The 27,500-nt window shown below is 48.1% G+C and overlaps 1 protein-coding gene across 1 annotated transcript in view; it reads right to left on the reverse strand.

Annotated features, from left to right (window-relative positions):
* The window catches only part of LOC139401960 (cAMP-dependent protein kinase type I-beta regulatory subunit-like), a 41,014-nt gene that overhangs the window by 445 nt on the left and 13,069 nt on the right, over positions 1-27,500 (reverse strand). The window contains exons 3-4 of the mRNA XM_071145985.1: positions 19,423-19,469; positions 1,645-1,803 (exon numbers count right to left, since the gene is read on the reverse strand). Coding sequence (XP_071002086.1) covers positions 1,645-1,803; positions 19,423-19,469 — 206 coding nt within the window. The remainder of the gene's footprint in view (positions 1-1,644; positions 1,804-19,422; positions 19,470-27,500) is intronic.

The following is a 27,500-nucleotide window of genomic DNA, read 5'->3' on the forward strand; positions in this document are numbered from 1 at the left end:
GCAGCCAGTCCAGCCACATGAGAACAAACCCACACTTGGTGGGTGGTGGTCTGTGTGAAGGGTGGTCTGTGTTAGACAGGCTACTGTTTCTCTGCTGTACTGAGTGCAGTGGTTGAGGAGGAGAGGGTGATCTGTGTGAAGGGTGGTCTGTGTTAGACAGGCTACTGTTTCTCTGCTGTACTGAGTGCACTGGTTGAGGAGGAGAGGGTGGTCTGTGTTAAGACAGAACAATCCAAGGCAATTGGATCTGACACAATAGACTGCAGAAACTCTCCAGAGGCTAAGGGCCTTGGGAGTCAGACAGATTGGTGTCTGGACAGAGGCAGTAGAGTCAGACAGGTTGGTGTCTGGACAGAGGCAGTAGAGTCAGACAGGTTGGTGTCTGGACAGAGGCAGTAGAGTCAGACAGGTTGGTGTCTGGACAGAGGCAGTAGAGTCAGACAGATTGGTGTCTGGACAGAGGCAGTAGAGTCAGACAGGTTGGTGTCTGGACAGAGGCAGTAGAGTCAGACAGGTTGGTGTCTGGACAGAGGCAGTAGAGTCAGACAGGTTGGTGTCTGGACAGAGGCAGTAGAGTCAGACAGGTTGGTGTCTGGACAGAGGCAGTAGAGTCAGACAGGTTGGTGTCTGGACAGAGGCAGTAGAGTCATACAGGTTGGTGTCTGGACAGAGGCAGTAGAGTCAGACAGGTTGGTGTCTGGACAGAGGCAGTAGAGTCAGACAGGTTGGTGTCTGAACAGAGGCAGAGGACAGCTGTGCCAGGTGTACTGTATGTGTGTCTCTTATGTACTATGAGGATGTGTCAGTAGCAGCTACGGTTGTGCGTCTGTTTATGCCTTTCTGTGTATGTGTGTGTGTATGTGTGTGCGTGTGTGTGTGTGCACTTGCGTGTGTGTGCGCTTGTGTGTGCTTAGCCTGTACCATTAGGTGCGTTGGTAGCTGTCCTGGTCGTGTGTGTGTGTGTGTGTGTGTGTGTGTGTTTCTACATGTGTGTATCTGTACCATGAGGATGCGTTGGTAGCTGTCCTGGTCGTGTGTGTGTGTGTGTGTGTGTGTGTGTGTGTTTCTACATGTGTGTATCTGTACCATGAGGATGCGTCGGTAGCTGTCCTGGTCATGTGTGTGTGTGTGTGTGTGTGTGTGTGTGTGTGTGTGTGTTTCTGCATGTGTGTATCTGTACCATGAGGATGCGTCGGTAGCTGTCCTGGTCGTGTGTGTGTGTGTGTGTGTGTGTGTTTCTACATGTGTGTATCTGTACCATGAGGATGCGTCGGTAGCTGGCCTGGTCGTGTGTGTGTGTGTGTGTGTGTGTGTGTGTGTGTTTCTACATGTGTGTATCTGTACCATAAGGATGCGTCGGTAGCTGTCCCGGTCGTGTGTGTGTGTGTGTGTGTGTGTGTGTGTGTGTGTGTGTGTGTGTGTGTGTGTGTGTGTGTGTGTGTGTATCTGTACCATGAGGATGCGTCGGTAGCTGTCCTGGTCGTGTGTGTGTGTGTGTGTGTGTGTGTGTGTGTGTTTCTACATGTGTGTATCTGTACCATAAGGATGCGTCGGTAGCTGTCCCGGTCGTGTGTGTGTGTGTGTGTGTATGTGTGTGTGTGTGTGTGTGTGTGTGTGTGTGTGTGTGTGTGTGTGTATCTGTACCATGAGGATGCGTCGGTAGCTGTCCCGGTCGATGCCCCACAGCTTCATGTCAGTCTTGGCCTTGACGGTGGCGGCTCGGGGGGTCCCGTAGATCAGGGCCAGCTCCCCAAAGCTGCCCCCCTCCCCAATACTGGTCACCCACTCTCCGTTCACATATACCTGGAGAGAGAGACACACACACAGACAGACAGATACTGTGAGAGGGGCTTCCGTGGGCTGTAACAGCCTCCCACAATACTGTGTGTGGGTAATGTATGTAGCTACATGGGCATATTGTTGGTCAACATAACACTTACTGTAAGATCATCACATTTCATCACATTTCACAGAAAAGGCATGATTGGACTTTCTGAACAAAAGTATCTCCACTGAATTGGCCAATCAGAGAATAGGATCCTAATAATCCTGCAGCAACAGGAAATGGGAATTATTGTGTTGCATTATCGCATTTTGTAGGGGTTGATCCATTTTTAGTTAAGACAAACTCAAGCCTGGAAATGAGAAACTTCAGAAGCCTCTTTAAGATCCTACCTCCTTAGCTAGGACCAAGTGTTTTACCTGACCATGTGACCTGACCAGGACACAGTCCTAGTTCTAGTCCCCTTAGTCTGCTGCTGCCATACATGTTGGGCCGTGGCTATAGTCCACTCATATGAAACCAGGCCCTACTTGGAACTCTTTGTAGTGAGGTCAGTAAGTGTGAGGAGGGCTGTGAGGGGTTAGTGTGAGGTTGAGGTGTGTGTGTGCGGTTAGGAAGAGGGGTTAGGGTGAGTGTGAGGAGGGGTGTGAGGGGTTAATGTGAGGGGTTAGTGTGAGGGATTAGGGTCTCTAGTTACAGACAGGGCTCAGGGTAGAGGTGGACATGGGTGTGAACACGACTCCCTCACCATGGATCATTACCCTCCATTATAGGGTCAAACACAGAGGTCCCTCCCAGACCGGACGGCTGTCTCCACTACACACCTCTACCTCCTTTCTCCCCACATCTCTCTCGTTTACCTTTCCAGCCCACTCACACCTCTACCTCCTTTCTCCCCACATCTCTCCCATTTCCCTTTCCAGGCTACTCACACCTCTACCTCCTTTCTCCCCACATCTCTCTCGTTTCCCTTTCCAGCCCACTCACACCTCTACCTCCTTTCTCCCCACATCTCTCCTGTTCCCCTTTCCAACCCACTCACACCTCTACCCCATTCACCCTCCTCTCCCCTTCTGTTTTTCTCTCCCTTCGCCCTCCCCTTTTGATCTACTTAATCCATATATCTCTATATCTGGTCTCTTGTTCCCCCTCTTCCTCCTTACCCCAAATGTCCTCTTCCCCTCAATCCCCATCCCTCCATCTCTCCCCCCTCCTTGTTTCCTGGGTCTTAGCTCTGATGGCTGGACCCCCCTGAGCATTTGATCCCCTCTAAGCCAGAGGAAGGGACACTAAAAGCCTTCTATCTCTCCTATCTCTCTCTCCCTCCCTTCTCTCTCTCTCCGTCTGTGGTGTGTGTGACTTCCCTTTGATTAAGGGGTGATGGAGGTGGGAAAGCTGTGGTGGACTTAAACACCCAAATCTCTCACTCTTGCTCGGCCTCTCTCACACACAACCCAGAACTGCGGTCACTGTATGGCCTACTTAGCTTACACACACACACACACACACACACACACACACACACACACACACACACACACACACACACACACACACACACACACACACACACACACACACACACACACACACACACACACACACACACACACACACACACACACACACACACACACACACACACACAATACGGCCTCACAGAGCCCCTTTCAGTCCGCAGATACAGTTTCACCTGTTGACACACAATCCACTTGTTGACTTAATAACACTGAGAGAAGGAAAGAAGGAGGAGAAAGATAGAGAAGGAGGGAAGGAGAGAGAGAGGGGGGGAGATCTGAGAGTGGGGTGAATGATCCCACAATGGTCCCATGGTCCACAGGTGAATGATCTCACAATGGTCCCATGGTCCACAGCTGAATGATCTCACAATGATCCCATGGTCCACAGGTGAATGATCCCATAATGATCCCATGGCCCACAGGTGAATGACCCCACAATGATCCCATTCCACAGGTGAATGATCCCATAATGATCCCATGGTCCACAGGTGAATGATCCCATAATGATCCCATGGTCCACAGGTGAATGATCCCATAATGATCCCATGGTCCACAGGTGAATGATCCCACAATGATCCCATGGTCCACAGGTGAATCATCTCACATTGATCCCATGGTCCACAGGTGAATGATCCCATGGTCCACAGGTGAATCATCTCACAATGATCCCATGGTCCACAGGTGAATGATCCCATGGTCCACAGGTGAATGATCTCACAATGATCCCATGGTCCACAGGTGAATTATCCCATAATGATCCCATGGTCCACAGGTGAATGATCTCACAATGATCCCATGTTCCACAGGTGAATGATCCCATAATGATCCCATGGTCCACAGGTGAATGATCTCACAATGATCCCATGGTCCACAGGTGAACGATCCCATGGTCCACAGGTGAATGATCTCACAATGATCCCAGGGTCCACAGGTGAATGATCCCATTGTCCACAGGTGAATGATCCCACAATGATCCCATGGTCCACAGGTGAAGTGATCCCATAATGATCCTATGGTCCACAGGTGAATGATCCCATAATGATCCTATGGTCCACAGGTGAATGATCCCACAATGATCCCATGGTCCACAGGTGAATGATCTCACAATGATCCCATGGTCCACAGGTGAATGATCCCATGGTCCATAGGTGAATGATCCCACAATGATCCCATGGTCCACAGGTGAATGATCCCACAATGATCCCATGGTCCACAGGTGAATGATCCCATAATGATCCCATGGTCCACAGGTGAATGATCTCACAATAATCCCATGGTCCACAGGTGAATGATCCCATAATGATCCCATGGTCCACAGGTGAATGATCCTATGGTCCACAGGTGAATGATCCCATAATGATCCCATGGCCCACAGGTGAATGATCCCACAATGATCCCATGGTCCACAGGTGAATGATCTCACAACGATCCATGGTCCACAGGTGAATGATCCCATAATGATCCCATGGTCCACAGGTGAATGATCTCACAATGATCCCAGGGTCCACAGGTGAATGATCCCATGGTCCACAGGTGAATGATCCCATGGTCGACAGGTGAATGATCCCATAATGATCCCATGGTCCAGATGACATCCCTAACCGCATCCTCAGAGCATGCGCAGACCAGCTGGATGGAGTGTTTAGGACATATTCAATCAATCCCTATCCCAGTCTGTTGTCTCCACATGCTTCAAGATGACCACCATTGTTCCTGTTCCCAAGAAAGCTAAGGTAACTGAACTAAATGACTACCGCCCCGTAGCACTCAGTTCTGTCATCATGAAGTGCTTTGAGAGGATCATATCACCTCCACCATACCTTACACCCTAAAACCCACAGTAATTTGCTTACCGCCCCAAAAGATCCACAGATGATGCAATCGTCATCGCACTGCACACTGCCTGATCCCATATGGACAAGAGGAATACCTATGTAAGAATGCTGTTCATTGACTACAGCTCAGCCTTCAACACCCTAGTACCCTCCAAACTCATCATTAAGCTCGGGGCCCTGGGTTTGAACCCCGCCCTGTGCATCTGGGTCCTGGATTTCCTGACGGGCCGCCCCCAGGTGGTGAAGGTAGGAAACAACATCTCCACTCCGCTGATCCTCAACACAGGGAACCCACAAGGGTGCATGCTCAGCCCCCTCCTGTACTCCCTGTTCACCCATGACTGCGTGGCCATACATGCCTCCAACTCAATCATCAAGTTTCTAGATGACAACAGTAGTGGGCTTGATCACCAAGAACGACAAGACAGCCTACCGGGAGGACGTGATCACGGACTTCAGGAAACAGCAGAGCAAGCACGCCCCCATTCACATTGATGGAGCCACGGTGGAGAGGGTGAAAAGCTCCTCGGCGTACACATCACTGACATTCGGAAATGGTCCACCCACACAGACAGTGTGGTGAAGAAGGCATAACAGCACCTCTTCAACTTCAGGAGGCTGAAATTCAGGTTGGTCCCTAAGACCCTCACTAACTTTTACAGATGCACCACTGAGAGCATCCTGTCGGGCTGTATCACCACCTGGTACGGCAACTGCACCGCCCGCAACCACAAGGCTCTCCAGAGGGTGGTGCGGTCTGCCCAACGCATCACCGGGGGCAAACTACCTGTTCTCCAGGACACCTACAGCATCCGATGTCACAGGAAGGGCAAAAAGATCATCAAGGACAACAACCACCAGAGCCACTGTCTGTTCACCCTGTTGTCATCCAGAAGGAGAGGTCAGTACAGGTGCATCAAAGCTGGTACTCAGAGACTGAAAAAGGCCATCAGACTGTTAAATAGCCATCACTAGCCGGCACCCACTCGCTGTTTATTACCTATGCAATGTCACTTTACAAATGACCTCGACTAACCTGGCAACGCCACTCCTACATTTCACATCCTAATATTTATACATTTCTTAATTCCATTATTTTACTTGTATTGTTGTGTATTGTTAGATATTACTGCACTGTTGGCGCAAGGAACACAAGCATTTCACTACACCGCAATAACATCTGCTAAATATGTGTATGTGACCAATAACATCTGCTAACCATGTGTATGTGACCAATAACATCTGCTAACCATGTGTGTGACCAATAACATCTACTAACCATGTGCATGTGACCAATAACATCTGCTAACCATGTGTGTGACCAATAACATCTACTAACCATGTGTATGTGACCAATAACATCTGCTAACCATGTGTATGTGACCAATAACATCTGCTAACCATGTGTATGTGACCAATAACATCTGTTAACCATGTGTATGTGACCAATAACATCTGCTAATCATGTGTGTGACCAATAACATCTGCTAACCATGTGTATGTGACCAATAACATCTGCTAACCATGTGTATGTGACCAATAACATCTGTTAACCATGTGTATGTGACCAATAACATCTGTTAACCATGTGTATGTGACCAATAACATCTGCTAACCATGTGTATGTGACCAATAACATCTGCTAACCATGTGTGTGACCAATAACATCTGCTAACCATGTGTATGTGACCAATAACATCTGCTAACCATGTGTATGTGACCAATAACATCTGCTAACCATGTGTATGTGACCAATAACATCTGCTAACCATGTGTATGTGACCAATAACATCTGCTAACCATGTGTATGTGACCAATAACATCTGCTAACCATGTGTATGTGACCAATAAACATCTGCTAACCATGTGTATGTGACCAATAACATCTGCTAACCATGTGTATGTGACCAATAACATCTGCTAACCATGTGTATGTGACCAATAACATCTGCTAACCATGTGTATGTGACCAATAACATCTGTTAACCATGTGTATGTGACCAATAACATTTGCTAACCATGTGTATGTGACCAATAACATTTGCTAACCATGTGTATGTGACCAATAACATCTGCTAACCATGTGTATGTGACCAATAACATCTGCTAACCATGTGTATGTGACCAATAACATCTGCTAACCATGTGTGTGTGACCAATAACATCTGCTAACCATGTGTATGTGACCAATAACATCTGCTAACCATGTGTATGTGACCAATAACATCTGCTAACCATGTGTATGTGACCAATAACATCTGCTAACCATGTGTATGTGACCAATAACATCTGCTAACCATGTGTATGTGACCAATAACATTTGCTAACCATGTGTATGTGACCAATAACATCTGCTAACCATGTGTATGTGACCAATAACATCTGCTAACCATGTGTGTGTGAACAATAACATCTGTTAACCATGTGTATGTGACCAATAACATCTGCTAACCATGTGTATGTGACCAATAACATCTGCTAACCATGTGTATGTGACCAATAACATCTGCTAACCATGTGTGTGACCAATAACATCTGCTAACCATGTGTGTGACCAATAACATCTGCTAACCATCTGTATGTGACCAATAACATTTGCTAACCATGTGTATGTGACCAATAACATCTGCTAACCATGTGTATGTGACCAATAACATCTGCTAACCATGTGTGTGTGACCAATAACATCTGTTAACCATGTGTATGTGACCAATAACATCTGCTAACCATGTGTATGTGACCAATAACATCTGCTAACCATGTGTGTGACCAATAACATCTGCTAACCATGTGTGTGACCAATAACATCTGCTAACCATCTGTATGTGACCAATAACATCTGCTAACCATCTGTATGTGACCAATAACATCTGCTAACCATCTGTATGTGACCAATAACATCTGCTAACCATGTGTGTGACCAATAACATCTGCTAACCATGTGTGTGACCAATAACATCTGCTAACCATGTGTGTGACCAATAACATCTGCTAACCATCTGTATGTGACCAATAACATCTGCTAACCATGTGTGTGACCAATAACATCTGCTAACCATGTGTGTGACCAATAACATCTGCTAACCATGTGTGTGACCAATAACATCTGCTAACCATGTGTGTGACCAATAACATCTGCTAACCATGTGTATGTGACCAATAACATCTGCTAACCATGTGTGTGTGACCAATAACATCTGTTAACCATGTGTATGTGACCAATAACATCTGCTAACCATGTGTATGTGACCAATAACATCTGCTAACCATGTGTGTGACCAATAACATCTGCTAACCATGTGTGTGACCAATAACATCTGCTAACCATCTGTATGTGACCAATAACATCTGCTAACCATCTGTATGTGACCAATAACATCTGCTAACCATGTGTGTGACCAATAACATCTGCTAACCATGTGTGTGACCAATAACATCTGCTAACCATGTGTGTGACCAATAACATCTGCTAACCATGTGTGTGACCAATAACATCTGCTAACCATGTGTGTGACCAATAACATCTGCTAACAATGTGTATGTGACCAATAACATCTGCTAACCATGTGTATGTGACCAATAACATCTGCTAACCATGTGTATGTGACCAATAACATCTGCTAACCATGTGTATGTGACCAATAACATCTGCTAACCATGTGTATGTGACCAATAACATCTGCTAACCATGTGTATGTGACCAATAACATCTGCTAACCATGTGTGTGACCAATAACATCTGCTAACCATGTGTGTGACCAATAACATCTGCTAACCATCTGTATGTGACCAATAACATCTGCTAACCATCTGTATGTGACCAATAACATCTGCTAACCATGTGTGTGACCAATAACATCTGCTAACCATGTGTGTGACCAATAACATCTGCTAACCATGTGTGTGACCAATAACATCTGCTAACCATGTGTGTGACCAATAACATCTGCTAACCATGTGTGTGACCAATAACATCTGCTAACCATGTGTGTGACCAATAACATCTGCTAACCATGTGTATGTGACCAATAACATCTGCTAACCATGTGTATGTGACCAATAACATCTGCTAACCATGTGCATGTGACCAATAATATCTGCTAACCATGTGTATGTGACCAATAACATCTGCTAACCATGTGTATGTGACCAATAACATCTGTTAACCATGTGTATGTGACCAATAACATCTGCTAACCATGTGTGTGACCAATAACATCTGCTAACCATGTGTGTGACCAATAACATCTGCTAACCATGTGCATGTGACCAATAACATCTGCTAACCATGTGTATGTGACCAATAACATCTGCTAACCATGTGTATGTGACCAATAACATCTGCTAACCATGTGTGTGACCAATAACATCTGCTAACCATGTGTGTGACCAATAACATCTGCTAACCATCTGTATGTGACCAATAACATCTGCTAACCATCTGTATGTGACCAATAACATCTGCTAACCATGTGTGTGACCAATAACATCTGCTAACCATGTGTGTGACCAATAACATCTGCTAACCATGTGTGTGACCAATAACATCTGCTAACCATGTGTGTGACCAATAACATCTGCTAACCATGTGTGTGACCAATAACATCTGCTAACCATGTGTGTGACCAATAACATCTGCTAACCATGTGTATGTGACCAATAACATCTGCTAACCATGTGTATGTGACCAATAACATCTGTTAACCATGTGTATGTGACCAATAACATCTGCTAACCATGTGTGTGACCAATAACATCTGCTAACCATGTGTATGTGACCAATAACATCTGCTAACCATGTGTATGTGACCAATAACATCTGCTAACCATGTGTATGTGACCAATAACATCTGCTAACCATGTGTATGTGACCAATAACATCTGTTAACCATGTGTATGTGACCAATAACATCTGCTAACCATGTGTGTGACCAATAACATCTGCTAACCATGTGTATGTGACCAATAACATCTGCTAACCATGTGTATGTGACCAATAACATCTGCTAACCATGTGTATGTGACCAATAACATCTGCTAACCATGTGTATGTGACCAATAACATCTGCTAACCATCTGTATGTGACCAATAACATCTGCTAACCATGTGTGTGACCAATAACATCTGCTAACCATGTGTGTGACCAATAACATCTGCTAACCATGTGTGTGACCAATAACATCTGCTAACCATGTGTGTGACCAATAACATCTGCTAACCATGTGTGTGACCAATAACATCTGCTAACCATGTGTGTGACCAATAACATCTGCTAACCATGTGTATGTGACCAATAACATCTGCTAACCATGTGTATGTGACCAATAACATCTGTTAACCATGTGTATGTGACCAATACCATCTGTTAACCATGTGTATGTGACCAATAACATCTGTTAACCATGTGTATGTGACCAATAACATCTGCTAACCATGTGTATGTGACCAATAACATCTGCTAACCATGTGTATGTGACCAATAACATCTGCTAACCATCTGTATGTGACCAATAACATCTGCTAACCATGTGTATGTGACCAATAACATCTGCTAACCATGTGTATGTGACCAATAACATCTGCTAACCATGTGTATGTGACCAATAACATCTGCTAACCATGTGTATGTGACCAATAACATCTGCTAACCATGTGTATGTGACCAATAACATCTGTTAACCATGTGTATGTGACCAATAACATCTGCTAACCATGTGTGTGACCAATAACATCTGCTAACCATGTGTATGTGACCAATAACATCTGCTAACCATGTGTATGTGACCAATAACATCTGCTAACCATGTGTATGTGACCAATAACATCTGCTAACCATGTGTATGTGACCAATAACATCTGTTAACCATGTGTATGTGACCAATAACATCTGCTAACCATGTGTATGTGACCAATAACATCTGCTAACCATGTGTATGTGACCAATAACATCTGCTAACCATGTGTGTGTGACCAATAACATCTGCTAACCATGTGTATGTGACCAATAACATCTGTTAACCATGTGTATGTGACCAATAACATCTGCTAACCATGTGTATGTGACCAATAACATCTGCTAACCATGTGTATGTGACCAATAACATCTGCTAACCATGTGTGTGTGACCAATAACATCTGTTAACCATGTGTGTGACCAATAACATCTGCTAACCATGTGTATGTGACCAATAACATCTGCTAACCATGTGTATGTGACCAATAACATCTGCTAACCATGTGTATGTGACCAATAACATCTGCTAACCATGTGTGTGTGACCAATAACATCTGCTAACCATGTGTATGTGACCAATAACATCTGCTAACCATGTGTATGTGATAAAATAAGATTTGATTTAGTCCACAGCTTTTCTTTTTTAATCTGGCCATCAAATACATGAGGAGGGTTTGGGCTGGATGGTCTGAGCTGGGTTGTCGTGGGCTAGGACATATTGAGGGTTATCATCAGTATGGATAAAGAGCTTGTATTGGGCTAGGACATATTGAGGGTTATCATCAGTATGGATAAAGGGCTTGTCGTGGGCTAGGACATATTGAGGGTTATCATCAGTATGGATAAAGGGCTTGTCGTGGGCTAGGACATATTGAGGGTTATCATCAGTATGGATAAAGGGCTTGTCGTGGGCTAGGACATATTGAGGGTTATCATCAGTATGGATAAAGAGCTTGTATTGGGCTAGGACATATTGAGGGTTATCATCAGTATGGATAAAGGGCTTGTCGTGGGCTAGGACATATTGAGGGTTATCATCAGTATGGATAAAGGGCTTGTCGTGGGCTAGGACATATTGAGGGTTATCATCAGTATGGATAAAGAGCTTCTATTGGGCTAGGACATATTGAGGGTTATCATCAGTATGGATAAAGGGCTTGTCTTGGGCTAGGACATATTGAGGGTTATCATCAGTATGGATAAAGGGCTTGTATTGGGCTAGGACATATTGAGGGTTATCATCAGTATGGATAAAGAGCTTGTATTGGGCTAGGACATATTGAGGGTTATCATCAGTATGGATAAAGGGCTTGTATTGGGCTAGGACATATTGAGGGTTATCATCAGTATGGATAAAGGGCTTGTCGTGGGCTAGGACATATTGAGGGTTATCATCAGTATGGATAAAGGGCTTGTCTTGGGCTAGGACATATTGAGGGTTATCATCAGTATGGATAAAGGGCTTGTATTGGGCTAGGACATATTGAGGGTTATCATCAGTATGGATAAAGGGCTTGTCGTGGGCTAGGACATATTGAGGGTTATCATCAGTATGGATAAAGGGCTTGTATTGGGCTAGGACATATTGAGGGTTATCATATGTATGGATAAAGGGCTTGTCTTGGGCTAGGACCTATTGAGGGTTATCATCAGTATGGATAAAGGGCTTGTCATGGGCTAGGACATATTGAGGGTTATCATCAGTATGGATAAAGGGCTTGTCGTGGGCTAGGACCTATTGAGGGTTATCATAAAATCACATATTACTAGACACAAAGTGGAATGTCCCAGTACACACTGAGGCATTTGTGTGTGGGCTTGCGTGCATGTGTGTGCACTAGCATGTGTGTGTGTGTGTTTCCGCGTGTGCATACTTGTGTGTGTGGCGTTAACACCAGCAGCAATTTCACTTCTCCCCCAGTCAACGGTAGATTTACATTCCGCCTAATGAAAGACATCATCACCACAGTTTAATGGACCCTACACTACGATGGGAGGTTTCACACACACACACATACAGCACTGAGCAGAGCGCTCTGTTTTAAGTTGGAGGGGAGCGAGAAAGAGAGATAGATAGAGAGCGAGAGATAGATAGATAGATCGACAGTGGGAGAGAGAGAGAGAGAGAGAGAGAGAGAGGTGGAGAGAGAGAGGTGGAGAGAGAGGGGGGTGGAGAGAGAGGGAGGGAGGTAGAGAGAGAGGGAGGGGAGAGAGAGGGGAGAGAGAGCGAGAGAGGGGAGAGAGAGAGGGGAGAGAGAGAGGGAGAGATAGATAGATAGATAGATAGATAGATAGATAGATAGATAGATAGATAGATAGATGTGGAGAGAGAGGGAGAGTTGGAGAGAGGGAGAGGGAGGGGGAGGGAGATAGCGGGATAGAGAGAGATAGATAAGAGAGGGAAAGATAGAAAGAGGTAGAGTGAGAGGGAGAGAGAGGTGGAGAGAGAGAGGTGGAGACAGAGAGAGAGAAAGAGAGGGAGGGGAGAGAGAGAGGTGGAGAGGGAGAGAGAGAGAGGTGGAGAGAGAGAGGTGAAGAGGGAGGGAGAGAGAGAGAGAGAGGAGAGAGAGGGAAAGAGAGAGACGAATAGAGAAATAGTGGAGTATAAAGAGAGAAACAGAGAGCCTCAGCACTGAGCCACATCTCTGAGGTCTTGGCTGGGATGGGTGCAGGCTGACAGGGCTTGGCTGGGATGGGTGCAGGCTGACAGGGCTTGGCTGGGATGGGTGCAGGCTGACAGGGCTTGGCCTGGGGAGTGGATGTTCCAGATTCTCTGGTGGCAGCCAGAATGTGATGCTGATCCCCAGCCAGCCACCTCTGGGAGCACAGCTATGATATGATAGAGGACTGATACTGCTGCTTACTACAGGGGGACGAGGAGAGAGAGGAGAGAGAGGAGAGGGTTATGTAGCTCACATATCCATCTCTCCTCACTCTACTGTGGAGGGAGGGAGGAAGGGAGGGAGGTGATTGGGTGTGGTGGGAGACATTTAGATTCTGTCAGGGAGCAATGTTGGAGGTACATTGTGTGTGTGTGTGTGTGTGTGTGTGTGTGTGTGTGTGTGTGTGTGTGCATATGGGAACAACTGCTCCACACACACAATGACTTATGTAATAATACGGAAGAAGAAAAGAACAAGACATTATTTCTGAAAATGAAGTTACCATATCACACAGGACTACTTTAAAATGGTGTAAGAACAAGTAAATAAGAGAGACAGAATGAAACAAAAGAGGGGAAAAGATAAACAGAGGAATGTACTTCCACTAGAATGCCTCCATTGAGTCACTATCCCTTTATCAGGTCTTTAAAACAGAACCCTCAGGGATTTACACGGTAGATAGCAGAGGGAGTTGTGGGAGGCTTGGGTAAACAACCAGTGTTTAAACATCTACAGGAACAACTGGGTTGTCTTCATTAGGCACCAAATGAAGAAAAAAAACAGACTGGAACAAGTAGGGTTGTACAACTGAACACATTCAACTGAAATGTGTCTTCTGCATTTAACCCAACCCCTCTGAATCAGAGAGGTGCAGTGGGACTGCCTTAATCGACATCGGTGCACGGGAACAGTGGGTTAACTGCCTTGCTCAGGGGCAGAACGACTTTGTCCCCTTTCGGTTACTGACCCAACTCTCCTACCCGCCAGGCTACCTGCCGCCGAGGGACTATACCTGGATTTGTACAATGCTCTTTTTCATTTTCTGTTGCAGAACCTTTTAGAATGTGTTGCTACGATGTGCACTAATGAACATAACCTTTCTCCACAGTCATGGCTGCCGTCACCATTCCAGTTCACTCCAAAATCTAAAGGTTGTCAGACGCTTTGAGAACACAAAAGTAGTCTAATGTCAAGATGAGTCTTCATCCTTCAACATCAATCCCAAATTAAAAAATAAATCAACTGTGCCACTGCTGATCTTTCCCATTCCCTTTAATGTTGTCCCAGTGGTAGGTAGACCTGCTGTATCAGGGCACTCACTCTACCCCACCCCTTCTCTCTCTCTCCCTCTCCTTCACTCCCTTATCCCCCTTATCCCCCTCTCTCTCTCTCTACCCCACCCCTTCTCTCTCTCTCTCCCTCTCCTCCCCTCCACTCCCTTATCCCTCTCTCTCTCTCCTCCACTCCCTTCTCTCTCTCTCTCTCCCTCTCCTCCACTCCCTTATCCCCCTCCTTCTCCCTCTCTCTCTCTCTACCCCATCTCTTCTCTCTCTCTCTCCCTCTCCTCCCCTCCACTCCCTTATCCCTCTCTCTCTCTCCTCCACTCCCTTATCGCTCTCTCTCCCTCTCCTTCACCCCTTATCCCTCTCCTCTCCTCCACTCCCTTATCCCTATCCCTCTCTCTCCCTTACCCCTTATCCCTCTCTCTCTCTCCTCCATTCCCTTATCCCTCTCTCTCTCTCCTCCACTCCCTTATTGCTCTCTCTCCCTCTCCTTCACCCCTTATCCCTCTCCTCTCCTCCACTCCCTTATCCCTATCCCTCTCTCTCCCTTACCCCTTATCCCTCTCTCTCTCTCCTCCATTCCCTTATCCCTCTCTCTCCCTCTCCTCCACTCCCTTATGCCTCTCTCTCCCTCTCCTCCACTCCCTCCCTCTCCTCCACTCCCTTATCCCCCTCTCCTCCACTCCCTTATCCCTCTCCTCCACTCCCTTATCCCTCTCCTCCACTCCCTTATCCCTCTCCTCCACTCCCTTATCCCTCTCTCTCCACTCATCCATCCATCTCTGTCTGGGTCTAACTGGGCTCTCTGATACGCTCAGTGGAGCTCGCCCACCCGGACCAGTAGGTAGACCTGCTGTATCAGGGCACCATCGCTCCAACCCTCTCCACCACCCCTTCTCTTTCTCTCTCCCTCTCATTCACACCTTATCCCTCTCTCCTCTCTCTCGCTCAGCGGAGCTCACCCACCTGGACCCAGTCCTCTCTGGTTACCTTACGTCTCCTCTCCCTCCCTCTCCCTTCATCCTAAACCGATAAGGTTGTTTCCTGTTTGATTTTCCATCTGTTTTTTTTCTTTTTTATCTCTCCACTTAACTCTATCTCTTTGTCGCTTCGGGTTCCTAAAACAAAAAGGTGTTCTGACTGTTGTCATTGTGTGGCGTTCAGAGCGTGTCTGGGCCCCACACTAGCGTGACCAGACCGCAAGTCAATGAAGTCAGAAAAGACCCCAGGCCAGTGCTCATCATCATTTAACACAAACAGCAGTACAGTTGACCAATGTGAAGTATGTTTTTAGCTTTGGTGATCTGCATGAATGAGGGTGTCCTATTGTGATGATGAAGTCTTTGTGAGGTAAAGGTAGGTAGGACTGTGTGAGGTAGAGGTAGGTAGGTCTGTGTGAGGTAGAGGTAGGTAGGTCTGTGTGAGGTAGAGGTAGGTGTGAGGTAGAGGTAGGACGGCATGTGAGGTAGAGGTAGGTAGGACTGTGTGAGGTAGAGGTAGGTAGGACTGTGTGAGGTAGAGGTAGGTAGGACTGTGTGAGGTAGAGGTAGGTAGGTCTGTGTGAGGTGTGAGGTAGGATGGGTAGGTAGGTATGTTGAGGTAGAGGTAGGTGTGAGGTAGAGGTAGGTAGGTGTGTGTGAGGTAGGTAGGACTGTGTGAGGTAGAGGTAGGTAGATGTGTTAGGTAGAGGTAGGTAGGTATGTGTACGGTAGAGGTAGGTAGGTCTGTGTGAGGTAGAGGTAGGTAGGTCTGTGTGAGTTATGGGTAGGTAGGACTGTCTGAGGTAGAGGTAGGAAGGTATGTGTACGGTAGAGGTAGGTAGGTCTGTGTGAGGTAGCGGTAGGTAGGCCTGTGTGAGGTATGGGTAGGTAGGTATGTTGAGGTAGAGGTAGGTGTGAGGTAGAGGTAGGTAGGTGTGTGTGAGGTAGGTAGGACTGTGTGAGGTAGAGGTAGGTAGAAGTGTTAGGTAGAGGTAGGTAGGTATGTGTACGGTAGAGGTAGGTAGGTCTGTGTGAGTTAGAGGTAGGTAGGTCTGTGTGAGTTATGGGTAGGTAGGACTGTCTGAGGTAGAGGTAGGAAGGTATGTGTGGGGTAGAGGTAGGAAGGTATGTGTGGGGTAGAGGTAGGAAGGTATGTGTGAGGTAGAGGTAGGAAGGTATGTGTGAGGTAGAGGTAGGTAGGTCTGTGTACGGTAGAGGTAGGTAGGTCTGTGTTAGGTAGAGGTAGGTAGGTCTGTGTACGTTAGAGGTAGGTAGGTCTGTGTTAGGTAAAGGTAGGTAGGTCTGTGTACGATAGAGGTAGGTAGGACTGTGTGAGGTAGAGGTAGGTAGGTCTGTGTGAGGTATGGGTAGGTATGTATGTGTGAGGTAGATGTAGGTAGATCTGTGTGAGGTATGGGTAGGTAGATCTGTGTGAGGTAGAGGTAGGTGTGAGGTAGAGGAAGGTATGTGTGAGGTAGAGGTAGGAAGGTCTGTGTGAAGTAGAGGTAAGAAGGAAGGTATGTGTGGTGTAGAGGTAGGAAGGTATGTGTGGGGTAGAGGTAGGAAGGTATGTGTGGGGTAGAGGTAGGAAGGTATGTGTGGTGTAGAGGTAGGAAGGTATGATGATTTTTCCTTCTTAAAAAAGAGGGATGATTTTCTTGTCTCTCTCTCGTCTTTCCAATGAGGACTGGAGGTCTTTCCAATGAGGACTGGAGGTCTTTCCAATGAGAACTGGAGGTCTTTCCAATGAGGACTGAACTGGAGGTCTTTCCAATGAGGACTGGAGGTCTTTCCAATGAGAACTGGAGGTCTTTCCAATGAGAACTGGAGGTCTGGAGGTCTTTCCAATGAGAACTGGACTGAGAACTGGAGGTCTTTCCAATGAGGACTGGAGGTCTTTCCAATGAGGACTGGAGGTCTTTCCAATGAGGACTGGAGGTCTTTCCAATGAGAACTGGAGGTCTTTCCAATGAGAACTGGAGGTCTTTCCAATGAGAACTGGAGGTCTTTCCAATGAGAACTGGCTGAAGGTCTTTCCAATGAGGACTGGAGGTCTTTCCAATGAGGACTGGAGGTCTTTCCAATGAGGACTGGAGGTCTTTCCAATGAGAACTGGAGGTCTTTCCAATGAGAACTGGAGGTCTTTCCAATGAGGACTGGAGGTCTTTCCAATGAGGACTGGAGGTCTTTCCAATGAGGACTGGAGGTCTTTCCAATGAGAACTGGAGGTCTTTCCAATGAGAACTGGAGGTCTTTCCAATGAGAACTGGAGGTCTTTCCAATGAGGACTGGAGGTCTTTCCAATGAGAACTGGTCTTTCATATGAGGACTGGAGGTCTTTCCAATGAGAACTGGAGGTCTTTCCAATGAGAACTGGAGGTCTTTCCAATGAGAACTGGAGGTCTTTCCAATGCGGACTGGAGGTCTTTCCAATGAGAACTGGAGGTCTTTCCAATGAGAACTGGAGGTCTTTCCAATGAGAACTGGAGGTCTTTCCAATGAGAACTGGCTGGAGGTCTTTCCAATGAGAACTGGCTGAAGGTCTTTCCAATGAGAACTGGAGGTCTTTCCAATGAGAACTGGAGGTCTTTCCAATGAGAACTGGAGGTCTTTCCAATGAGAACTGGCTGAAGGTCTTTCCAATGAGGACTGGAGGTCTTTCCAATGAGGACTGGAGGTCTTTCCAATGAGGACTGGAGGTCTTTCCAATGAGGACTGTAGGTCTTTCCAATGAGAACTGGAGGTCTTTCCAATGAGAACTGGAGGTATTTCCAATGAGAACTGGAGGTCTTTCCAATGAGGACTGGAGGTCTTTCCAATGAGGACTGGAGGTCTTTCCAATGAGGACTGGAGGTCTTTCCAATGAGGACTGGAGGTCTTTCCAATGAGGACTGTAGGTCTTTCCAATGAGAACTGGAGGTCTTTCCAATGAGAACTGGAGGTCTTTCCAATGAGAACTGGAGGTCTTTCCAATGAGGACTGGAGGTCTTTCCAATGAGGACTGGAGGTCTTTCCAATGAGAACTGGAGGTCTTTCCAATGAGAACTGGAGGTCTTTCCAATGAGGACTGTAGGTCTTTCCAATGAGAACTGGAGGTCTTTCCAATGAGAACTGGAGGTCTTTCCAATGAGAACTGGAGGTCTTTCCAATGAGAACTGGAGGTCTTTCCAATGAGAACTGGAGGTCTTTCCAATGAGAACTGGAGGTCTTTCCAATGAGAACTGGATGTCTTTCCAATGAGAACTGGAGGTCTTTCCAATGAGAACTGAATGTCTTTCCAATGAGGACTGGAGGTCTTTCCAATGAGGACTGGAGGTCTTTCCAATGAGAACTGGAGGTCTTTCCAATGAGGACTGGAGGTCTTTCCAATGAGGACTGGAGGTCTTTCCAATGAGGACTGGAGGTCTTTCCAATGAGAACTGGAGGTCTTTCCAATGAGAACTGGAGGTCTTTCCAATGAGGACTGGAGGTCTTTCCAATGAGGACTGGAGGTACTCGTAGAGAGGTTTGGTTAACACTGCTTTATTAACCCTTATTTGACCAGGTAAGGTGACTGAGAATGACCTGGGGAGTATGTAGGGGAGTGGAGAGGGGAGGAATGAATAAGCCAATGGGAAACTTACATCCACTTCTCCTTGGTCAATCACATAGAAGTTGTCTCCTTCATCACCTGTAGAGGAAAGAGTAAGAGAAGTGTGAGAGAACATATAATGGTTGAGCTTACACACATGCATGCACACACACAGACAGGCAGACATAAACACACTTTGTCCACCCCCACAAACACTTCCAGGGAAATCCAATAAGAACGCAAGCCAGAAGTTCTTAAATTTGGGAACCGCGTGTGTGCCCCCCCCCTCTCTCTCTCTCTCAGAAAGGGGCTATACCCATCTGTCTCTATTCTTTCCAAGAGGGTACACGTGTGTGCATGGTGGGGGAAAGACAGTGAGTGTGGGTAAGTGTGTGTGCAACCAATACAATTTAATTTGTGTGTGACTGTGCGTGTGTGTGTGTGTCAGAGTGTCTGTCGCTGTGCGAGTGTACGCATGTATGTGTGTAACTATGTGTGTGTGTGGGTGGGTGGGTGGGTGGGTGTGCGCGCGCGTGTGTGTGTAACTATGTGGGTGTATGTGTGTGTGTGTAACTATGTGTGTGTGTGTGTGTGTGTGTGTGTGTGTGTGTGTGTGTGTGTGTGTGTGTGTGTGTGTGTGTGTGTGTGTGTGTGTATGTAACTATGTGGGTATGGGTGTATGTGTAACTATGTGGGAGTGTGTGTGTGGGTGTGTGTGTGTAACTATATGTGTGTGTGTGTGTGTGTGTGTGTGTGTGTGTGTGCGTGTGTATGTGTAACTATGTGTGTGTGTGTGTGTGTGTGTGTGTGTATGTGTAACTATGTGGGTGTGTGTGTGTGTGTAACTATGTGGGTGTGTGTGTGTGTGTGTGTGTGTGTGTGTGTGTGTGTGTGTATGTAACTATGTGGGTATGGGTGTATGTGTGTGTGTAACTATGTGTGTGTGTGTGTATGTGTAACTATGTGTGTGTGTGTGTGTGTGTGTGTGTAACTATGTGTGTGTGTGTGTGTGTGTGTGTGTGTGTGTGTGTGTGATTGAGGAGTTGAAAGGCTGGAGGATCCCCGTGCTGAGGGTTCACAGGAGTTCATACAGCTAATTAATACTGCGTGTAGAGGCTAGAGTCGTTCATCACACACATTTATCACTGGAGAGGGGAGAGAGGTTCGGGACTGTGTCCTCTCTGTCCCCTCCATCCAACCTGCTTCAACCTGGCCCGCCTTCTTCAGCTCCCTCTCTCCCTCTTTCATCTCATCTCTCTCTGTCTTTCTTTCATTCCCTCATTCTCTCACTCCATCTCTCTATTCTCTCCACTCTTCCTGTCTTTTATCACCTGGGCTGTGAACTCTTTGTTTTCCCTTCTAGCAGAACCCTGAGCCCCAAGACCGCAGGCAAATATTTGACAGAGACACACACAAAATTGAGCGCATACACACACACACACACGCATTCATGCACATGTCCACACACACACACACACACACACACACACACACACACACACACACACACACACACACACACACACACACACACACACACACACACACACACACACACACACACACACACACACACACACACACACACACAGGTCGATGCACTCCAGCACACACAGTAAGAAAGACCTTGTTTCAACATAGGGGAAGTGTAACAAGCATTGCTGCCAACGTTCTCTGACAGTCTTCAAAAGGACTACATCCCCGGCTCACGTTTGCTTTGTGTCACCTGGCTAGAATGCTATATGTACACCGACGACTGAGGAATACCAGTCTTTACAGCAAACAAACTGTTCCTGTGAGGCTTTATTGACTCTTTTGATATACTGTGTAGGCCTGTACTTGTACCGATGTAGGATCTTAATTTGAGACAGTTTGCTACAGCAGGAAAATTATCCTGCTGCAACAGGAAACGTGAATTAATACATGGTTTATAATTAATGGATATTTTTGTTGGGGTTGACACATTTTTCATAAGGGAAAATCAAATCGGAAATTTCAAAGTGGAAATTACAAACTTCAGAAGCCATTTTAAACCTCAAATACCACTACAAGTTCTACATTTCCTGCATTGCATTATCCTGCAACACTGTGATCAAATTAAGATTCTTCATCTGTACTTTTTACTTAAATATTGTAATAAAATTTGAGTTTTAAGATCTGCCTGAGCCTCTTCTCTGACATGGTGTGTTCTTGCTGTTGTGTGAGAGCTGGGGCCATTTGAGGGCATTTTCAACCTCAAATCACAGCAAATAGAAAGTGTTTTTGATACTAGCCTAGACGTGAACATTAGAAGGTGTCTTCCTTATGCACCTGCCCAGACACAGATTCCTTGGTAACACCGACAGGGTTGATCCTACATTTGAAATGCAGCAGATTAAGATGAGCTAGGCCACGGTTAGGCCAGGCCACGGTTAGGCTAGGTCACGGTTAGGCTAGGCCACGGTTAGGCTAGGCCACGGTTAGGCCAGGCCACGGTTAGGCTAGGTCACGGTTAGGCTAGGTCACGGTTAGGCTAGGCCACGGTTAGGCTAGGTCACGGTTAGGCTAGGCCACGGTTAGGCTAGGACACGGTTAGGCTAGGTCACGGTTAGGCTAGGCCACGGTTAGGCTAGGCCACGGTTAGGCTAGGCCACGGTTAGGCTAGGTCACGGTTAGGCTAGGTCACGGTTAGGCTAGGCCACGGTTAGGCTAGGCCACGGTTAGGCTGGGTCACGGTTAGGCTAGGCCACGGTTAGGCTAGGTCACGGTTAGGCTAGGCCACGGTTAGGCTAGGTCACGGTTAGGCTAGGCCACGGTTAGGCTAGGCCATGGTTAGGCTAGGCCACCGTGTTACATCAGGATAACAGTTTAGTCATACCTGGATAGTCCATTATATACACTGACTGTAAAAAACATTAAGAACACCTTCCTAATATTGAGATGCAGCTCATTTTGCTCTCAGAACAGCCTTAATTCATCAGGACATGGACTCTTCAAGGTGTTGAAAGCGTTCCACAGGAATGCTGGCCCATGTTGACTCCAATGCTTCCCACAGTTGTATCAAGTTGGCTGGATGTCCTTTGGGTGGTGGACCATTCTTGATACACACAGGAAACTGTGTGGAAAAACCCAGCAACACTGCAGTTTTTGACACTGGTGCGCCTGGTACCTACTATCATACCCCATTCAAAGGCACTTCAATCTTTTGTCTTGCCCATTCACCTGCTGAATGGCACACAGACACAATCCATGTCTCAGTTGTCTCAAGGCTTAACAATCCTTCTTTAACCTCTCTACTCCCCTTCATCCACACTGATTGAAGTGCATTAAACATGTGACATCAATAAGACATCATATCTTTCACCTGGATTCACCTGGTCAGTCTATGTCATGGAAAGAGCAGGTGTTCTTAATGTCCTGTACACTCAGTTTTTACACTGTATTTATATATATATATATACTGTTAAACCATAGATATCTTTGGTGTAAACAGCCAGGAGCTGCAGCAGAGTCCAGACAGTGAACAGTGACATCAGTAGTCTGTAGTGTATACTGTGGTAATGTACTGTAGTAATGTACTGTGGTAATGTACTGTGGTAATGTACTGTAGTAATGTACTGTAGTAATGTACTGTAGTAATGTACTGTGGTAATGTACTGTAGTAATGTACTGTAGTAATGTACTGTAGTAATGTATGGAATTGTAATGTACTGTAGTAATGTACTGTAGTAATGTACTGTAGTAATGTACTGTAGTAATGTATGGAATTGTAATGTACTGTAGTAATGTACTGTAGTAATGTACTGTAGTGTATACTGTAGTAATGTACTGTAGTAATGTACTGTAGTAATGTACTGTAGTGTATACTGTAGTAATGTACTGTAGTAATGTACTGTAGTAATGTATGGAATTGTAATGTACTGTAGTAATGTACTGTAGTAATGTACTGTAGTGTATACTGTAGTAATGTACTGTAGTAATGTACTGTAGTAATGTACTGTAGTAATGTACTGTAGCTAACACAGCAGCTGGGATGCTCTCTCTCTCTCTTCCTCTGTCTCCCTTCCCCACTGCCTCTCTCTCTCTCTTCCTCTGTCTCCATTCCCCACTGCCTCGCTCTCTCTCTGTCTCCCTTCCTCACTCTCTCTCTTCATCTGTCTCCCTTCCCCACTGCCTCTCTCTCTCTCTTCCTCTGTCTCCATTCCCCACTGCCTCGCTCTCTCTCTGTCTCCCTTCCTCACTCTCTCTCTTCATCTGTCTCCCTTCCCCACTGCCTCTCTCTCTCTTCCTCTGTCTCCCTTCCCCACTGCCTCTCTCTCTCTCTTCCTCTGTCTCCCTTCCCCACTGCCTCGCTCGCTCTCTGTCTCCCTTCCTCACTAGCTCGCTCTCTCTCTTCCTCTGTCTCCCTTCCCCACTGCCTCGCTCTCTCTCTGTCTCCCTTCCTCACTAGCTCTCTCTCTCTCTTCATCTGTCTCCCTTCCCCACTGCCTCTCTCTTCCTCTGTCTCCCTTCCCCACTGCCTGTCTCTTCCTCTTCCTCTGTCTCCATCCCCCACTGCCTCGCTCACTCTCTGTCTCCCTTCCTCACTAGCTCGCTCTCTCTCTTCCTCTGTCTCCCTTCCCCACTGCCTCTCTCGCTCTCTTCCTCTGTCTCCCTTCCCCACTGCCTAGCACTCTCTCTGTCTCCCTTCCTCACTAGCTCGCTCTCTCTCTTCCTCTGTCTCCCTTCCCCACTGCCTCTCTCTCTCTCTCTTCCTCTGTCTCCCTTCCCCACTGCCTCGCTCGCTCTCCCTCTCTCTCCATTCCCCACTGCCTCTCTCTCTCTATTCCTCTGTCTCCATCCCCCACTGCCTCACTCTCTCTCTGTCTCCCTTCCTCACTACCTCGCTCTTTCTCTCTGTCTCCCTTCCCCACTGCCTCTCTCTCTCTCTCTGTCTCCCTTCCCCACTACCTCTCTCTCTCTTCCTCTGTCTCCATCCCCCACTGCCTCGCTCTCTCTCTGTCTCTGTCTCTACCTCGCTCTTTCTCTCTGTCTCCCTTCCCCACTGCCTCTCTCTCTCTGTCTCCCTTCCCCACTGCCTCTCTCTCTCTCTCTCTCTCTGTCTCCCTTCCCAACTACCTCTCTCTCTCTCTCTGTCTCCCTTCCGCACTACCTCTCTCTCTCTCTCTGTCTCCCTTCCCCACTGCCTCTCTCTGTCTCCCTTCCCCACTGCCTTCCTCTCTCTCCCTTCCCCACTGCCTCTCTCTCTGTCCCTTCCCCACTGCCTCTCTCTGTCTCCCTTCCCCACTGCCTCGCTCTCCCTCTCTCTCCCTTCCCCACTGCCTCTCTCTCTCCCTTCCCCACTGCCTCTCTCTGTCTCCCTTCCCCACTGCCTCGCTCGCTCTCCCTCTCTCTCCCTTCCTCACTACCTCGCTCTCTGCCTCCCTTCCCCACTGCCTCTCTCTCTCTCTCTGTCTCCCTTCCCCACTGCCTCACTCTCTCTCTCTGTCTCCCTTCCCCACTGCCTCTCTCTGTCTCCCTACCCCACTGCCTCTCTCTGTCTCCCTTCCCCACTGCCTCTCTCTGTCTCCCTTCCCCACTGCCTCGCTCTCTCTCTGTCTCCCTTCCTCACTCTCTCTCTTCATCTGTCTCCCTTCCCCACTGCCTCTCTCTCTCTCTTCCTCTGTCTCCATTCCTCACTGCCTCGCTCTCCCTCTGTCTCCCTTCCTCACTCTCTCTCTTCATCTGTCTCCCTTCCCCACTGCCTCTCTCTCTCTTTCTCTGTCTCCCTTCCCCACTGCCTCTCTCTCTCTCTTCCTCTGTCTCCCTTCCTCACTAGCTCTCTCTCTCTCTTCATCTGTCTCCCTTCCCCACTGCCTCTCTCTCTCTCTTCCTCTGTCTCCATTCCCCACTGCCTCGCTCTCCCTCTGTCTCCCTTCCTCACTCTCTCTCTTCATCTGTCTCCCTTCCCCACTGCCTCTCCCTCTCTTCCTCTGTCTCCCTTCCCCACTGCCTCTCTCTCTCTCTTCCTCTGTCTCCCTTCCCCACTGCCTCGCTCGCTCTCTGTCTCCCTTCCTCACTAGCTCTCTCTCTCTCTTCATCTGTCTCCCTTCCCCACTGCCTCTCTCTTCCTCTGTCTCCCTTCCCCACTGCCTCTCTCTTCCTCTGTCTCCATCCCCCACTGCCTCGCTCACTCTCTGTCTCCCTTCCTCACTAGCTCGCTCTCTCTCTTCCTCTGTCTCCCTTCCCCACTGCCTCTCTCTGTCTCCCTTCCCCACTGCCTCTCTCTCTGTCTCCCTTCCCCACTGCCTCTCTCTGTCTCCCTTCCCCACTGCCTCTCTCTCTCTCCCTTCCCCACTGCCTCACTCTGTCTCCCTTCCCCACTGCCTCTCTCTGTCTCCCTTCCCCACTGCCTCTCTCTGTCTCCCTTCCCCACTGCCTCTCTCTCTCTCTCCCTTCCCCACTGCCTCTCTCTGTCTCCTTTCCCCACTGCCTCGCTCTCCCTCTCTCTCCCTTCCCCACTGCCTCTCTCTCTCTCCCCCACTGCCTCTCTCTGTCTCCCTTCCCCACTGCCTCCCTCTCTCTCCCTTCCCCACTGCCTCTCTCTCTCTCCCTTCCCCACTGCCTCTCTCTCTGTCCCTTCCCCACTGCCTCTCTCTGTCTCCCTTCCCCACTGCCTCGCTCTCCCTCTCTCTCCCTTCCCCACTGCCTCTCTCTCTCTCCCTTCCCCACTGCCTCGCTCACTCTCCCTCTCTCTCCCTTCCTCACTACCTCGCTCTCTGTCTCCCTTCCCCACTGCCTCTCTCTCTCTCTGTCTCCCTTCCCCACTGCCTCACTCTCTCTCTCTGTCTCCCTTCCCCACTGCCTCTCTCTGTCTCCCTACCCCACTGCCTCTCTCTGTCTCCCTTCCCCACTGCCTCTCTATGTCTCCCTTCCCCACTGCCTCTCTCTCTGTCTCTCTTACCCACTGCCTCTCTCTGTCTCCCTTCCCCACTGCCTCTCTCTCTCTCCCTTCCCCACTGCCTCTCTCTGTCTCCCTTCCCCACTGCCTCTCTCTGTCTCCCTTTCCCACTGCCTCTCTATGTCTCCCTTCCCCACTGCCTCTCTCTCTCTCTCCCTTCCCCACTGCCTCTCTCTGTCTCCCTTCCCCACTGCCTCGCTCTCCCTCTCTCTCCCTTCCCCACTGCCTCTCTCTCTCTCCCCCACTGCCTCTCTCTCTCTCCCTTCCCCACTGCCTCTCTCTGTCTCCCTTCCCCACTGCCTTTCTCTCTCTCCCTTCCCCACTGCCTCTCTCTCTCCCTTCCCCACTGCCTCTCTCTCTCTCCCCCACTGCCTCTCTCTCTCTCCCTTCCCCACTGCCTCTCTCTGTCTCCCTTCCCCACTGCCTTTCTCTCTCTCCCTTCCCCACTGCCTCTCTCTCTCCCTTCCCCACTGCCTCTCTCTCTCTCTCCCCCACTGCCTCTCTCTCTCTCTGTCTCCCTTCCCCACTGCCTCACTCTCTCTCTCTGTCTCCCTTCCCCACTGCCTCTCTCTGTCTCCCTACCCCACTGCCTCTCTCTGTCTCCCTTCCCCACTGCCTCTCTCTGTCTCCCTTCCCCACTGCCTCTCTCTCTGTCTCTCTTCCCCACTGCCTCTCTCTGTCTCCCTTCCCCACTGCCTCTCTCTGTCTCCCTTTCCCACTGCCTCTCTATGTCTCCCTTCCCCACTGCCTCTCTCTCTCTCTCCCTTCCCCACTGCCTCTCTCTGTCTCCCTTCCCCACTGCCTCGCTCTCCCTCTCTCTCCCTTCCCCACTGCCTCTCTCTCTCTCCCCCACTGCCTCTCTCTCTCTCCCTTCCCCACTGCCTCTCTCTGTCTCCCTTCCCCACTGCCTTTCTCTCTCTCCCTTCCCCACTGCCTCTCTCTCTCCCTTCCCCACTGCCTCTCTCTCTCTCTCCCCCACTGCCTCTCTCTCTCTCCCTTCCCCACTGCCTCTCTCTGTCTCCCTTCCCCACTGCCTCTCTCTCTCTCCCTTCCCCACTGCCTCTCTCTCTCTCTCCCTTCCCCACTGCCTCCCTCTCTCTCCCTTCCCCACTGCCTCCCTCTCTCTCCCTTCCCCACTGCCTCCCTCTCTCTCCCTTCCCCACTGCCTCCCTCTCTCTCCTTTCCCCACTGCCTCTCTCTCTCTCCCTTCC

The sequence above is a fragment of the Oncorhynchus clarkii genome, unplaced genomic scaffold (genome assembly GCF_045791955.1).
Source record: "Oncorhynchus clarkii lewisi isolate Uvic-CL-2024 unplaced genomic scaffold, UVic_Ocla_1.0 unplaced_contig_11361_pilon_pilon, whole genome shotgun sequence".
In the NCBI taxonomy this organism is placed as follows: Eukaryota; Metazoa; Chordata; class Actinopteri; order Salmoniformes; family Salmonidae; genus Oncorhynchus; species Oncorhynchus clarkii.